The sequence below is a fragment of the Dasypus novemcinctus genome, chromosome 19 (genome assembly GCF_030445035.2).
Source record: "Dasypus novemcinctus isolate mDasNov1 chromosome 19, mDasNov1.1.hap2, whole genome shotgun sequence".
NCBI lineage: Eukaryota > Metazoa > Chordata > Mammalia > Cingulata > Dasypodidae > Dasypus > Dasypus novemcinctus.
This window is the reverse complement of record NC_080691.1, coordinates 79,241,513-79,257,334: the sequence shown is the minus strand read 5'-3', so window position 1 is coordinate 79,257,334 and position 15,822 is coordinate 79,241,513. Positions and strand designations below refer to the sequence as shown.

At 48.0% G+C, this 15,822-nt stretch overlaps 1 protein-coding gene across 2 annotated transcripts in view; it reads left to right on the top strand.

Moving 5' to 3' along the window:
• Positions 1-1,552: 1,552 nt before the first annotated feature.
• VAV1 (vav guanine nucleotide exchange factor 1) overlaps positions 1,553-15,822 on the top strand; it is a 91,532-nt gene continuing 77,262 nt past the window's right edge. The window contains exon 1 of one of the 2 annotated variants that reach the window (XM_004447623.5): positions 1,553-1,826. In XM_004447623.5, coding sequence (XP_004447680.1) covers positions 1,623-1,826 — 204 coding nt within the window. In that variant the 5' untranslated portion in view covers positions 1,553-1,622. The remainder of the gene's footprint in view (positions 1,827-15,822) is intronic. The other variant, XM_004447622.4, reaches the window with a different exon arrangement.

Below are 15,822 nucleotides of genomic sequence, written 5' to 3'. Positions count from 1 at the left end.
GATGGTTTCAGCTGGTGATAAGAGCTCCGAAGACAGTAAAGGTTTGTTAAACAAATGAATGAACAAATGACTCCATTGTAGTTTATCAGGAGAAATGGTGGCTTAGATTTGCATGGTGGGCAGGTCACGGCAATGGCGGAAAATGGATGAGTTTGGGATAAATGTCAAAGAGCCAAAAGAATTTTCAACCATTTATTCATTCATTTCACACATGCCAAGAGACTAAAATTTCTGGGGAGCTGACATTCTGGTGTGGGAAATGAAATAAATATAGCAAATATAAAGAAATAAATATAGCAAAATATTAATATCTGGTTTGGCAGGTGGCGATCTGGGCGTAAGGTGAGGAGGCGGGATGGGGTGTGATGGGGCGGGAAAAAGGGCTTCCGTTTGAATGGGGAGATTTGGGAAGATCTCATGGTCTTAAGCAAAACCCCGTGAAAGAGCTAGCTTTTTAAAAAAATTTATTTAAAGATTTATTTATTTATTTCTCTCCCCTTCCCCCCACCCCCACCCCCCTCACCCTGGTTGTCTGTTCTCTGTGTCTATTTGCTACGTCTTCTTCTTTGTCTGCTTCTGTTGTTGTCAGCGGCCCGGCAATCTGTGTTTCTTTTTGTTGCGTCATCTTGCTGTGTCAGCTCTCCGTGTGTGCGGCACCATTCCTGGGCAGGCTGAACTTTCTTTCACGCTAGGCGGCTCTCCTTATGGGGCACACTCCTTGCACATGGGGCTCCCCTACGTGGGGGACACCCCTGCGTGGCAGGGCACTCCTTGCGCGCATCAGCACTGTGCCTGGGCCAGCTCCACACGGGTCAAGGAGGCCCGGGGTTTGAACTGTGGACCTCCCATGTGATAGATGAACGCCCTAACCACTGGGCCAAGTCCGCTTCCCAAGAGCTAGCTTTTTATACGCCTGTTATGAAGGAGTGAAGTGGCTCCAGGAGGAGGAAATAGCCTGTGCAAAGGCCCTGAGGCAGGACCATGTCTGTATTGTTGGAGGAACAGCGAGGAGGCTCTTGTGGCTGGCAGTGAGGGGGTTAGGAGGACGAGGGGAGGCCAGGGAGGGGACGGGGCAGGCTGTGCAGGGCTTGGCGGGCCCCGGGGAGGGCTTGAGTGCAGTGGGAGCCATGGAGGGCTCTGGACAGAGAGGAACGGGACCTGGCTCAGGAACTCGTGGGTTCCCTCTGGCTTCTGAGGAGAGGACAGACTGGGAGGTGGGAGGGTGACCAGGGTGGAGGCCACTGCCAACCTTCTAGGCTGGAGATGCTGGGGGCCTGACCAGGGTTGGGGGGCAGCCGGGAAAAGCGGGCAGATTCTGGGTCTATTTTGGAGGTGGCCCAGCTCAGTTGGCCAGTGCGCTGGATGTGGAGGAGGCCAGCGGGCCTCTAATCGGCCCCACCCCCGCCCTCCTCGGGCCCAGCTGGTGCCCGGGCCCTGCACCCAATGGATGGGGAGAGAGAGGAGGGATCCCGGGTGCAAGGGGCAGGGCTGCAGGTGCTCTCCCCGCCCCCTACGGCTCCTCCTCCTCCACCCCCTCCTTGGGGTGACAGTTACAGGCAGAGAAGAGGAAGTGGTAGGACTAGAGCCCGCGAGGCAGCGACGGCCCCCGAGGAGCGGCAGCCATGGAGCTGTGGCGACAGTGCACCCACTGGCTGATCCAGTGCCGGGTGCTGCCCCCCAGCCACCGGGTGACCTGGGATGGGGCTCAGGTGTGCGAGCTGGCCCAGGCCCTCCGGGACGGGGTCCTCCTCTGCCAGCTGCTCAACAACCTGCTGCCCCACGCCATCAACCTGCGCGAGGTCAACCTGCGTCCCCAGATGTCCCAGGTGAGGCCGCTGCTGGCCGGGCCGTGAAGGGTTGGAGGTGGAGGCTGGGAGGGACACCCTGAGCTGGCTCCTGAGGGGTTCCTGCTCTTGGCCTCTGGGCGGACAAAGAAGAGGGGTGTGTGTGTGTGTGTGTGGGGGGGCGAGATGCTTCCAAATCTGGATTAACGCACGGGGGCGGGCGGGCAGGTGACACTGGGAGCTTCGGCCCTGGCCCACCCCAAGTTAACAGGCCCTGAGCCAGCTCAGTCCAGGCCCCTGACGGGCTCTGAGTTACACCTAGGCTGAGAACTGGCAAGGCAAGGGGTTAAGTCTCCCAAGCCTTGGGCTGACTCTGGTGGGGTTCAGGGCCCCCGATGGGTTCCCTCATGGCTCCTGAGGGCCCCTGGAGCCCTCCAGAGGGAGCCCCGAGGTTGCCCAAGTTCTTTGACTCCCGTGGCCCCCCGGATTCCGGCTTTGGGGGAAGGGCCTCCACCGACTTCTTCCCCCACATGTGTCTCCTCCTCCCAGCTCAGGGCCCCTTCCTTCCCCTCACATCTTCCTTCCCCTTGGCTTCCTGCCGGGGGCCCGGCGCAGCAGGGGGCAGGTGGGGGGCCGCAGCCCCCCCTGGACTCGGGGTTCCTACCTCCATCCGTCAATCCAGAGGGGCCACCGAGGCAGGGCGTAATCCTGGGCCCCCGAGACGGGGCCCTTGGGGTTTTGGAGTCTCGAAATAGCTGCTCTTTTTCTGCAGGGGCCCTGGGTCCAAGGGCCGGTGGATTTGACTGTGGCCGCCCCCGGCTCAGGAAATATATTCAAATCCCCATTTGAATGTGGTTGGGGTGGGGGAGGAAATGTGACTGGATCCTCTCCCTGTTGCACCTTCTCCGGTTCCCCAGAAGCTGCCTGGGTGCTCAGGGTGGAAGCGGTGGGAGCTGCTGGGCTGGACAGAGGACCCAGCTGGGCTGCTGGTGCTCAGCCCGTCCTGGGGGTGCGAGGGGACATGGCCCTGCCCCGGGATGGCCTTGTCCCCCGCCCCGATCCCCGGAGCCGAGATTGGTGGGGAGTGGGGCCGGCTGGCCATCCCCTCCTCTCTGACCCAAGCCCGGAGTGGCCACGCGTGGCTGGAGAAAAGGGCTGTGGCAGTTCAGGGAATCGGGGTTCTCTGGGGTGGGGGGGGGCGGTTTCCCAGATGGCGGGGCCTTCCGTGGGAAAGGTGGGTGGGTGCCCGTCTTCCGTTCCCTTCACCCAGGGACCCACCCCCTCCTCAACCAGGGCAGCACTTCCCGAAAGGAGGTGGGAGCCCGGAGACGCCCCTCCTCCGCCCCGCTGGCCGGTCTTGCTGACCACAGCACTGTCCTACATTTACCCACATTTGCTTGAACTTCTGGCTCCCAGGACATGAGGAAGTAGCTGTTGGATCTGTCAGCCCCTGACCAGGCCGGGGCCTGGAAGAGGAGCGAGATCAGGGTCCCGGGGATGCTTCGATAGCAACCGCTAAAGGGAGAGTGGGTAGACTTAAGGTTGAACTTCCACCCTGTGTGAGCCTTGCCTAAAGCCCGTTCTCTGATGGAGAGCAAGGGGCTGCCGGCTTAACCTCTAGGGAAATCTCGAGCTGTACTACAGAGATATATTCTGATCTCCTGTGCTGGCTGTCGAGGAGCTCCCAGGGTGGGGACAGCAGACAGGGCCTCTCTGGTAGGACTGGGGCAGAGGGAGGAACCTCTGGGTGTGGGTAGGTTCCCCAGGGAGAGTCAAGCTTTATGCAAGAGGGGACATTTGTGCTGGGTTTTGACGTACACATAGGAGGTTTCTCACTGTTCTGGTTTCCTGAGCCTAGCCTAGTTTCTTGATGTATACCCCCCTCCCCATCTGAGAGCGCTGAGCCTTCCTGCCCCTGCTCATTTTCTCATTTTCTCTCCCTTTGAAGCTCAAGTCTTGTGCTCTACCCACGGAGGGGATGTGTGAAGGAAGCTGAAAGGTCGTCAAATCAGGCAGCAGGGAGGGGCCACAGGAATGACTTCTCTGAGCTTCTGTGCTCCCAACAGTCAACAGAGTTAAGCTGCACCGAGAACCGCCCACTGGGTGTGGAGGGGTCGAGAGAGGAAGAGGGGGCACAAGGCGTCGATGTTTTAAAGATGCGGAGGCTGGATTAGCACGCTTCCAGTTCCTCTCTTTCCGTCTTCGTCTTCGTAGTAGACCCTGTCCTGCAAGTGGGAGGAGCCGAGCCATTCATTCCTGCCACATACATTCATTCATTCAAATGCAACACCCGCCGGGCCCTGCTCTTGGTGCTGGGGCCGTGCCACCAATCACACCTACACCCCTGCTATCGAGCACCCGCGTTCTAGGGGGGAGCTCGACGGTGAGCAATAAGCTGCGTAAAACGTCAGGAGGTAGTTTATGCTCTGGAGAAAACAAAGCAGGAAAGGGGAATCTGGAAGTGGAGGGGGGGTGGAGCACTTTGGAATAGGGGGTCAGGGAAGCCTTGGTTAATAAGGTTATATTTGAGCAGACACCTGGGGGAAGTCAGCAGGCATCTGGGGAAACCGTGCCCCTGGCAGGAGCTGACTTCAAGTTCCAAGGTCCTGCGGCAGGAGGAGGCAGAGGCAGGGAAGAGAAATGGTGGGATAGTTAGAGCAAGGGGGTGGTCCTAGGGCAGTGGCTTGGATGAGCTATCCTGGGTCCAAATCCTGGCTTCACCGCTTCTCTCAGAGCCTCAGTTTCCCTGTCGTGAGCCGTGGATGAAACATCACCTTCCTTGGTGATGTTGTGTTATTTCAATACAGCCGAGCACGAGCGTCTGGCCCCGGATAAACCCTCATAAAATGTCTTTTTAGGAAGGATGTGGGTGGCGGGAGGTCGGGAGGCATAGCACAGCAGGTTGGAGTTTGTATTAGGGTGACAGATCTCAACTGGGGGCGATTCTCAGGCCAAGGGATACTTGGCAATATCTGGAGGCGCTTTGGGTTGTCACGCAGGGGCAGGGGTCGTGGGGGGACTAGTGCTACTGGCTCTAGGGGGTAGAGGCCAGGGACGCTGCTAAACACCCCACAAAGCGCAGGCAGTCCCCACCACCGAGAGTTATCCTGCCTCAAATGTCACTAGTGCTGAAGTGGGAAACCGGGCCGGGGGTCAGAGAACTCTGCAGAATCTTTAAAATAGGGCCATTGTGACTCAATTATTAAAACATAAAAAGAGGCACCCAGGGGAAAATTTAACTCCTAGTTCTGTCCCTCAGCTTCCCAGTTTCTACCTTCCCCTAAAGAGAGCTTGCTACCTTTAAAAAAAAAGTTCACTGTATCTCTTTCCCGAATTTCTTTATGCAAACGTAAGCAAATGGGAGTACAGGCTCTTCTTTACTCCACCTTGTCTTAACACAAAAGCTGACACACACTACCCCATCTTTCTCACTTAATAGCCATCTGGGGAATCTGTCCAAACTAGTGTATAGAGTCCATCCTCATTCTTTTCTCTCTCTCTCTCTTTAAATAGAGGCACGATAGTCCATTTATTTAACAAGCACTTATATTGTGTGCCAACTGTTTAAACCAGGACTCCGCAGACTCCAGCTGGAGAGTCAAATACAGCCGCTGCCTTTTTCTGTACATAAAGTTTGATTGGCACGCTGTCGATTTATGTAATTATGTATTTATGTATCGCCTCTGGCTGCTTTTGTGCTACACCTGCAGCGTTGAGTGGTTGCGACAGAGATTGATCTGCCCGAGAAGCTGAAAGTGTTTATTACCTGGACCTTTACAGAAAAAGTTTGCTGATCCTTGGTCTAAAGGCTTTCTACACATCAACTCATTTAATCCCCGTTACAAAAACCCACAAAGGGAAGTGGATGTGGCTCAAGCAGCTGAGTGCCCACCTCCCACATGGGAGGTCCTGGGTTCGGTTTCTGGTATCTCCTAAAGAAGACAAACAACGAGCAGACAATGAGCAAAAACAGCGAACAAACAGATGAGGGAGCCATCTCAGGGGGAAAAAAACCCCATGAAGTTGATACCATCATTATTCCCATTTTTCATGCGGGGATATTGGGAAACAGAGGAGTTAAGTAACTTGCCCCAGATCACCCCGCTCCTAAGTGGCAGAGTTGGGAATTGAACCCAGGTAGCTCGGTCCCAGGGTCCACACTCTTTTTTTTTAATTAAAAAATTTTATTTTGAAGCATATCACTCGTACATGAGCATACATAAACAGTAAGTGTATATGAAAGTTGTGAACTTACAAAACAAACATGCATATCGTCGTTCAGGGCTCCCATAAATCTCCCCACCACCTTGCATTGTTATGGAACATTTGCTACAAACTATGAAGGAGCATCATCAAAATACTACTACTAACTGTAGCCCATGTCTTACATTTGGTGCATTTTTCCCCCAACCCACTTAATTATTAACACCTTCTACTATATATTTGTTATAGTTCATGAGAGAATGTTCTCATAGTTGTTCTGTTAACCGCAGTCCATCTTCCACCACAGGATTCCCTGTATTATACAGTCCTGTGTCTTTTTAATTAATTAATTAATTAATAGATCACAAAAAAATTACATAAAAAATATAAGAGGTTCCCACATACCCCACCCCCACCCCCCACTCTTCCCACATCAACAACCTCTTTCATCATTGTGGCACATTCATTGCATTTGGTGAATACATTTTGGAACACTGCTATACCACATGGGTTATAGTTTACATTGTAGTTTACCTTTTCCCCCAGTACATTCAGTGGGTTATGGCAGGATTTATAATGTCCAGCATCTGTCCCTGCAGTATCGTTTTGGACAACTCCGAGTCCCGAAAATGCTCCTATATCACATCTCTTCTTCTCTCTCCCTGCCCTCAGCAACTACCGTGGCTACTTTCTCCACATCAATGCTACAATTTCTTCCACTACTAGTCACAATAGTTCTATAGTAGAATACCAGTAAGTCCACTCTAATCCATATTTTATTCCTCCATCCTGTGGGCCCTGGGATGGTGATGTCCACTCCACCTCTAACTCGACAGGGGGCTTAGACCCCACATGGCTGATGGATGGGATTCTCCTGCTTGCAGTTGGAGGCACTCTCGGTTCCCTGGAGTGGTGGTTGACCATCTTCCCCTCCCTGTTAGCTGACCTGGGTAAGTCCAATGAACTGGACAGTAGGTGTTGCAACTCTGCTGAGGCTCAGGGCCCAGCTGGCACATGGACAGTCCAGAGATTCAAGTCTCCTGAGGATACACCAACCCCAGCGCCAACCACAGGGTCAGTAAAAGCCGGTCCCGAGTCTTGTACAATCCATTCGAAGTGTGTACTCATTGGCTCTCATTTTTATTGCAAAGTTGTGCTGTCATCATTTCAGTCAAGTTGAGAACGTTTTCATTACTCCAAAAAGAAAAATCCCACACCCCCTCATACCCTGCTATTGTTGTCCCTTGGAATTGACAAAATTTCTTCTTTGTCATTGCTGCACAAGTATTACCATGGTATTGTTAACTATCATCCAGAAGTTACATTAGTTGTAATTTTCCCTTTTCTCACCATATTCTTAGCATTTTGTAAAACATTCTTATGTTGACACTATCAGCCACAATCTTCATCCATCAGAGTCCACACTCTTTTTTTTTTTTTTTTTTTTTTTTTTTTTTTAGCATTTCTTTTTTTTTTATTGACTTTGTAATAATATTACATTAAAAATATATATGTGAGGTCCCATTCAACCCCACCCCCCACCCCCCCTCTCCCCCCCCAACAACACTCGTTCCCATCATCATGACACATCCATTGGATTTGGTAAGTACATCTTTGGGCACCTCTGCACCTCATAGACAGTGGTTCACACCATGGCCCATACTCTCCTCCATTCCATCCAGTGGGCCCTGTGAGGATTTACAATGTCCGGTGATTACCTCTGAAGCACCATCCAGGGCAGCTCCATGTCCCAAAGACGCCTCCACCTCTCATCTCTTCCTGCCTTTCCCCATACCCATCGTCCACCATGTCCACTTTTCCCAATCCAATGCCACCTCTTCTATGTGGACATTGGATTGGTTGTGTCCATTGCACCTCTATGTCAAGAGGAGGCTCAGATTCCACATGGATGCTGGATGCAATCCTCCCATTTTCAGTTGTAATCACTCTAGGCTCCATGGTGTGGTGGTTGTCCTTCTTCAACTCCATCTTAGCTGAGTGTGGTAAGTCCAATAGATCAGATTGTAGGTGCTGGAGTCTGTTGAGGCTACACTCTTAACCATTGCTCTCAACTGCCTCAATTCCAGTGTCTGTCTGGGCCATCATTTATTTTACCATTCCCCATTGATAGAACTGGGTTGCTCCAGGCTTTTGGTACAACCAGTAATGTTGTTCATACATCATTTTTTAAAGGAGGTACCAGGATTGAACCTGAGACCTTGTACCTGAGAGGCAGGGGCTCATACACTGAGCTTCAGCTTCATTTTTATGGCTCCTCCACTGTGACCTCGTGCATACTGCTTAACCTCTCTGTGGCTTCTGTTTTCTTATCTGTAAATTGGGGATAATAAATCTCTATCTACCTACGTTGTAAAGGATAAATGAGTGAATTTGAAGAACCTAGAACAGTGCCTGGCTACTTCTGTTATTATTGCCACCGTATTTATTATTATTATTATACCCATGGGCAAATTAAAGTCTCAGAAATGGGATTGCTGGGTGAAAGTGTATGTGTATTTGTGATTTTGATAGATTGATAGATTCTTAATTTAAATTTTAAAAATTATGATAGAATATACATAGCACAAAAATCATTTTAACCATTTTTAAGCTTACGATTCTGTGACATTAAGTACACTGACAATGTTGTAAAACCTTCACTGTGATCTATATCCAGAATATTTTCATCGTTCTAAGCAGAAACTCATACCAAGCCATTAAATTTTAGCTGAAGTAACTTTAAAAAAGTATTATTTTAATTAGAGAAGTTGTAGGTTTACAGAAAAGTCATGTACAAATGCAACATTCCCATTTACTTCCGTATTACTGATACTTTACATTACTATCGTACATTTGTTGTAATTTATGAAAGAACATTCTTTTTTTCTTTTCTTTTCTTTTTTTTTCCTGGGGGCTGCACCTGGGACCTCATAAGTGAGAAGCCGGCACTCAACCACTGAGCCACATCCGCTCCCTGAAAGAATATTCTTATACTTGTACTACCAGCTTGAGTCCATTGTCTATACCAGGGCTCACTGGGTTGTACAGTCCCATGTTTTATCTTCTAACTTTCATTCTAGCAAACATACGACCCAAAACTTCCTCTCTCAACCACGTTCACACACATAATTCAGACCTGCTAATTACACTTGCAAAAATGTGCTACCATCACCACCATTTATTACCAAACCTTTATAATCAACTTAAATAGAAATTCTGCACACATTAAGCATCAGCTTCCCATTCTCTACCCCCAGATGTTCTAGATTCTAATAATTCTCTGAGTTTGCTTATTATAATTAGCTCTTATCTGTGAGATCATACAATATTTGTCCTTTTGTGTTTGGCTTATTTCACTCATCATGACGTCTTCAAGGTTCATCCACATTGTCACATGCATCAGAACTTTATTCCTTTTCTAGGCTGAATAATATTCCATCGTATGGATATACCACATTTTATTTATCCATTCATGGACACTTGGGTTGCTTCCATCTTTTGGCAATAGTGAATAATGCCACAGTGAACATCAGTTTGTAAACACCTATTTGAAAATCCCTGCATCCAATTCTTCTGGGTATATACCTAACAGCAAGATTGATGGGTCTTATGGTAATTCTATACTTAGCTTCTTGAAGAACTGCCAAACTGTTTTCCACAGTCTGCCCCATTTTAAATGCCCACCAGCAATGATGGAGTGTCCCTATTTCTCCACAGCCTCTCCAACATTTGTAATTTTCTTTTTTTTTTAAATAATAGACCAGTGGGCATGAAATATCTTTTGCCCATTTTTTAATTGGGTTGTTTGTCTTATTGTTGTTGAGCTGTAGGACTTTCTTCTATATTTTGGATATTAAACCTTTATTGGATATGGGATTTCCAAATATTTTCTCCCACTGAATAGGTTGTCTTTTCATTTGATGACAGTCTTCTGATGCACAAAAGGTCTTAATTTTGAGGTGATCCCATTTGTCTACTTTTTCTTTTGTTGCATGTGCTCTGGGTATAAAGTCCGGGAAACTATTGCACAACATAAAGATGCTTCCCCACATTTTCTTCTAGGAGTTTTATAGTCCTGGTTCTTTAAATTTTTTACATATTCTTTTTTTTAAAAAAAGATTTATTTATTTATTTCTCTCCCCCCCCCCCTCCCCGCCCCAGCTGTCTGTTCTCTGTGTCTATTTGTTGTGTCTTCTTCTTTGTCTGCTTCTGTTGTTGTCAGCGGCACAGGAATCTGTGTTTCTTTTTGTTGTGTCATCTTGCTGCGTCAGCTCTCCTTGTGTGCGGCACCATTTCTGGTCAGGCTGCACTTTCTTTCACGCTGGGCGGCTCTCCCTACGGGGCGCACTCCTTGCACGTGGGGCTCCCCTATGTGGGGGACACCCCTGCGTGTCAGGACACTCCTTGTGCGCATCAGCACTGTGCATGGGCCAGCTGCACACGGGTCAAGGAGGCCCAGGGTTTGAACCACCAACCTCCCATGTGGTAGAAGGATGCCCTAACCACTGGGCCAAGTCCGCCGCCTTTGCATATTCTTGATCAACTTTTTGATAGATTGCTAAATTGTTCTTTTATGGGACTGTCCCAATATGGATTTTCCAATTACATTTTCACCAGCAAAGCAGGAAAACATTTGTTTCTCCCCCACCTCATCAACGGACTGTTCTGTTGTCAAACCTTTGGAGTTTTGCCAGCTGGATGTGTGATGGATGGAGCTGCCCATGACTTAATTTATATTTATCTTATTCTGAGTGAGGCTGAGCCTCTTTATGCTTAACAGCTATTATGATTTTTTTCTCAGTGAAATAGTATCTGTTCATATCATTTGTCCACTCTTTTTTTCTTCTTCTAGGATTGTTGACCTTTTTCATACAGACTTTTAGGCTCTTATATATTCCGTTGGTTGGAATTTGGAGTCAGGTACTTACTATATTTGTAATCTTGTAGAAAAAGTTTTGTTTAACCTATCTGAGCCCTGGCTGTCTTATCTATGAAATGGGGATGTTGATAACACTCTCAGAGTCCCGTGAGATTTAAACATGATAAGGTGAACTAAGTTTCTATTGTGGTGACTGGCCTACAGCAGGTGATAAGTTAATGGAGTTATTGGATTTATACATTTGATTTCATGGAGTCCGAGTTGCCTGGAAGATGTGGTATCAGTTAAGGTACGGGATGTCAGTTGCTGTAACAAACAGCATCACTTCCATGACAATGAGAGTTTACTTCTCGCTCACATCACAGTCCAGTTTGGGTTAACTTTACGAAGTCCCACGGATTGCATGAGAACAGATTGCATGAACTCAGGTTCCTCAGGCAGGCTGCAAACCAGGGTCTCCGATGAAAGCCCATTGAAGGTCCTGGGTGAGTTTCTGGGAGACCTTGGCTGTCCAAAGACAGAGTTGGGAAATTCTCTCTGAATGCAGAAATCACTTCCCCTTTTAAGGCATTCAACTGATTAGATAAAACGTCACTTATTGTGGACGGCAATGTCCCAGGTTGATTGTAGATATAACCGGCCATCTACGCAGTAAACTCACTGACGACTAAAGCCCATAAATGTCCTTATATTATAATTGCCCCAATGCTTGCTTGACCAAAAACTGGGCACAATTACCTGGTGGAGGTGACACAGTAGCCTAACCCTCACACCTACCAATGAGGAAAAGCCCATAGGGATGGAAGCCTGGGAGGGTCAATATTCATTGCTGTGCCTTGTTCCCTGATTTCCTCTCTGAGCTCAGGGCCTTCCTTCAGCGCTTTCACAGAGGATGCAGGAAAGTGCCGTCACTCTCTTGCTCCCATTGCCCATTGGAGAAAAGACCTAGTCTACTCTGTGGCCCCCAAAGGTTTGTGCATGTGGCCCCTTCCCTGCTCTCCATTCTCATCTCCTTCCTTTCTCCCTGCTTGCTCACTCTTCTGTCGTCACCCTGGCCTCCTTGCTGTTCCTAGAATCCCCCAGGCACAGTCCAGCCTCAGGGCCTTTGCACTTGATGTCGCTTCCCCATGGATCTCTTCTCCCAGATACGCATCAAGGATTCTCTTACCTCCTTCAGTTTTTTAAATGAGACAGATCTTTTTCTGGTTTCCATACGTAAAATTGCTTTGTTTTTCTCTGTAGCATGCCCTACTCTCTGCCCTATAATAGATTTTATATATTTGGTTTTTTTTAGGAGGTACTGGGGATCAAACCCGGGACTTTGTATATGGGAAGCAGGTGATCAACTACTTGAGCTACATCAGCTCCCCTATGTTTGCTTAACAGGGACTTCCCCTACTAGAATGTGAGGGCAATGATTTTTGTCTGTTTTGGCCATAGCTGTATCCCTACTGCCTAGAAGAGTGCCTGGCAAATAGGTGTTCAACAAACGTTTGTCAAATTCATTCATTCATATAATATAATATAATATAATATAATATAATATAATATAATATAATAATATAATATAATAATATAATATAAATACCTCCTGTGGGCTGGCCACCTCTTTTTGTAAATAAAGTTTTATTGGGACATGGCCCAGCCCATTTGTTTACGTATTATCTGGGGCTGCTTTCCTGCCACTAGAGTTAAATAGTTGCAACAGAGTGAGTGTGACCTGCAATACTGAAATTATTTATCCTCTAGTCGTTGACAGAAAAACTTTTCTGATCTCTGATTTAATAGCAATTGTTGAGTGCTTACTATTATTAGATATTAGCAGTGGCTGAGGGCAGATTGCCTGGGTTCCTTCCTGCCTCTGCTAGTTCCTAGTTATGTGACTTTGGGCAAGTGTCTAGCCTTCTCACGTTTAGTTTTCTCATCTGTAAAATGGAGATGATGATGATAATGATGATGATGATGATGATGCCACCCATTTCAGGGCATTTCTAGGTACCAGGTTATGTGCTGGGAGATGGAGAGGCCACGATGAAAGAGACACAGGCCCTCATGTCGCTCATGAAAATAGGTGAGGAAATAGGCAATTACATTACTGTGTAACACATTCAGTGATGGGTGGGTGGAGCCCAGAGCACTGTGGGAGCAGAGAGGATGGAGCCCCCAGAAGCCATCACGGAAGGCTTCCTGGAGAAGGTGAAATGCTGAATGTGGGAGGCCGGGACATATTTGAGGGGCTGAAAGGAGTTCTGTTTGCCTCTCTTCCTAAAGGTAAAGGATCGAGGGTGTGACAGATGGGCATCACTGGGCTTCTAAAGGTCTCATCGCATTGTAGAGATGGACTGTCCCCCTTTGAGATTAAGGAGAGTGTTCTGAGCCCTGGCTTTTAAGGTGGAACTTGGGAGGCAGGTCCCCTGTTGAATAGTAGAAGAAATTAAGGATGTTCAGCTGGAGAAGTTTAAAGTTTGGGGAAATTTTGAGCTCAGTCTGCAGAAGTGTCAATCAAGAGTCTTGAATCTTATGACAGAAAACCCAGCTGAAACTGGCTTAGTAAAAAATAATGTTTATTAGCTGACAAAACTGAAAAGCTGAAGAGAATATGCCTTCAGGTATGGCTAGATCCAGGGGCTCAGTTTTTATCTCAGCACCCCAGTTTCTCTCCATCTCTTGCCTCTGCTTTCTGTTGGGTGTTTTCCTTCATTCTCAGTTATTCTTTCCTCTCATGGAGGCAAAGGATCCTCAGACACTCCCAATTTATATTCCCACTACTCTGAATTCAGTGAAAAGTGTGAGGGTTGATTTTTGGGAACACTCAAGTCAACCTCCTAGCATTGTCTTTCTTGGGTCAAGGTTATGTTCTGGGGCCACATGTCTATTCCTGAACCAATCACTGGTCAGGAGAATGCAATGCTCTGATTGGCCAGGCTTGAGTCACATGTCTATTCCTGAACCAATCACTGTGGTCAGGGGAATGCCATGCTCCCAATGGCCAGGCTTGGGTCACATGCCCATTCTGTAAATTGGAGGCAGAGTTGGCTGTACTCACAGGAGGAAAACTGGGTTAGGGGTGATTCCACCAGATAAATGGAGGGACCCTCTCCAGAGAAAGGAGGGATAGCTGTCAGGGGACAGTCAATGTTGATATTGACATTAGGTATTAAATCTAGGCCAGGGATTCTCAGCCTGGCACTATTGACATTTGGGGCTGGATAATCCTTTGGTGTGTGTGTATTTAGTGGTAAACATGGCTTCTATCACTAGATTCCAAGAGCAACCTCCACCCCTAGCTGTGACTACAAAATGTTTCTGAACATTGCCGAATGTCCCCCAGGACACACTCGCTATATGTGAGAACCACTCTTGTAGCAGTAAGATAGAGCTTCCCATCTCAGGGGGAGATCCAAAGAGAGTTGAGGGAAGCAGATGTGGCTCAAGTGATTGAGCTCCAGCCTACCTCATGGGAGGTCCTGGGTTCAGTTCCTGGTGCCTTCTGGAGAAGATGAGCAAGCCAGCAAGCTGTTGCTACAGGCAGGCACGGCAAGCTGACACACCAAGATGATGCAACAAGGAGACACAGATAAAAAAGAAAATGAGAGACTCAACAAAGCAGGGACTGAAGTGGCTTAAGCAATTGAGTGCCTTTCTCCCACATGGGAGGTCCCAACTTCAGTTCCTGGGGCCTCTTAAAGAGAAGATGAACAGACACAGCACACAGTGAAGGAACACAGAGAGCAGACAGTGAGCACAAATAATGAGGGGTAGGGGGAATAAATAAATGAAGTAAATCTTTTTAAAAAATCCCTTAAAAAACACACAAAAAAAGATAGTTGAAAGACTACAGGCTGGTGATGGTGAAGGATGGAGAGTCTCTTTGAATCACAATATTCACTTATTTTCTTATTAGGGACAGGCTTTGTGCTGGTTGCTGGGAGTATAAGAAAGAAGGCAGCAGACATGGTGTCTACCCTCCTGAGATCACAGCTTAGAGGGGAAGACGAGCAGAGCAAAATTTCCTGTGGCTGTTTTAACAAATTACCACAAACGTAGTGGTTTGAAACAACAGAAATTTTATCTCCTCATGGTCTGAAATAAGATGTTGGCAGGGCCATGGTCCCTCCAGAGGCTCTAGGGCGGAATCCTTCCTTGCTTCTTTCAGCTTCTGGTGGCTCTTAGAAGTGCTTTGGCTTGTGGCTGTGTTGCTTCAATCTGCCTCCATCTTCTCATGTCTCTTCTGTGTCTTATAAGACATACTGTGCGTGTCTTATAAAGCTGTGTCGTCTGATTTAGGGCCCACCTGTTTAATCCAGGATGATCTCCTCTCAAGATTTTTTTTTTTAAGATTTATTTATTTATTTCTCTCCCCTTCCCCCTCACCCCGGTTGTCTGTTCTCTGTGTCCATTTGCTGTGTCTTCTTTGTCTGCTTCTGTTGTCAGTGGCACTGGAATCTGTGTTTCTTTTTGTTGCGTCATCTTGTTGTGTCAGCTCTCTGTGTGTGCGGCCCCATTCCTGGGCAGGCTGCTCTTCTTTCGCGCAGGGCGGCTCTCCTTACAGGGTGCACTCTTTGCGCATGGGGCTCCCCTACGGGGGGACACCCCTGCGTGGCAGGGCACTCCTTGCGCGCATCAGCACTGCACATGGGCCAGCTCCACACGGGTCAAGGAGGCCTGGGGTTTGAACCATGGACCTCCCATGTGGTAGACGGACGCCCTAACCACTGGGCCAAGTCCGCTGCCCGTCTCTCAAGATCTTTAACAACTCCATCTGCAAAGACTTTTTTCCAAATAAGGTCACACCCAGAGGTTCCAGGGATTGTACGTGGACATATCTTTTTTCATTTTTTAATTTTTTTTTTTGCCACCGTTTAACCCATCCTGGTAAATAAACAAGCAGACAGGCAAATAAATGAAACACAGGCATGTAGTAATAAATGCTGCAGATGAAACAAACCGGGGGCC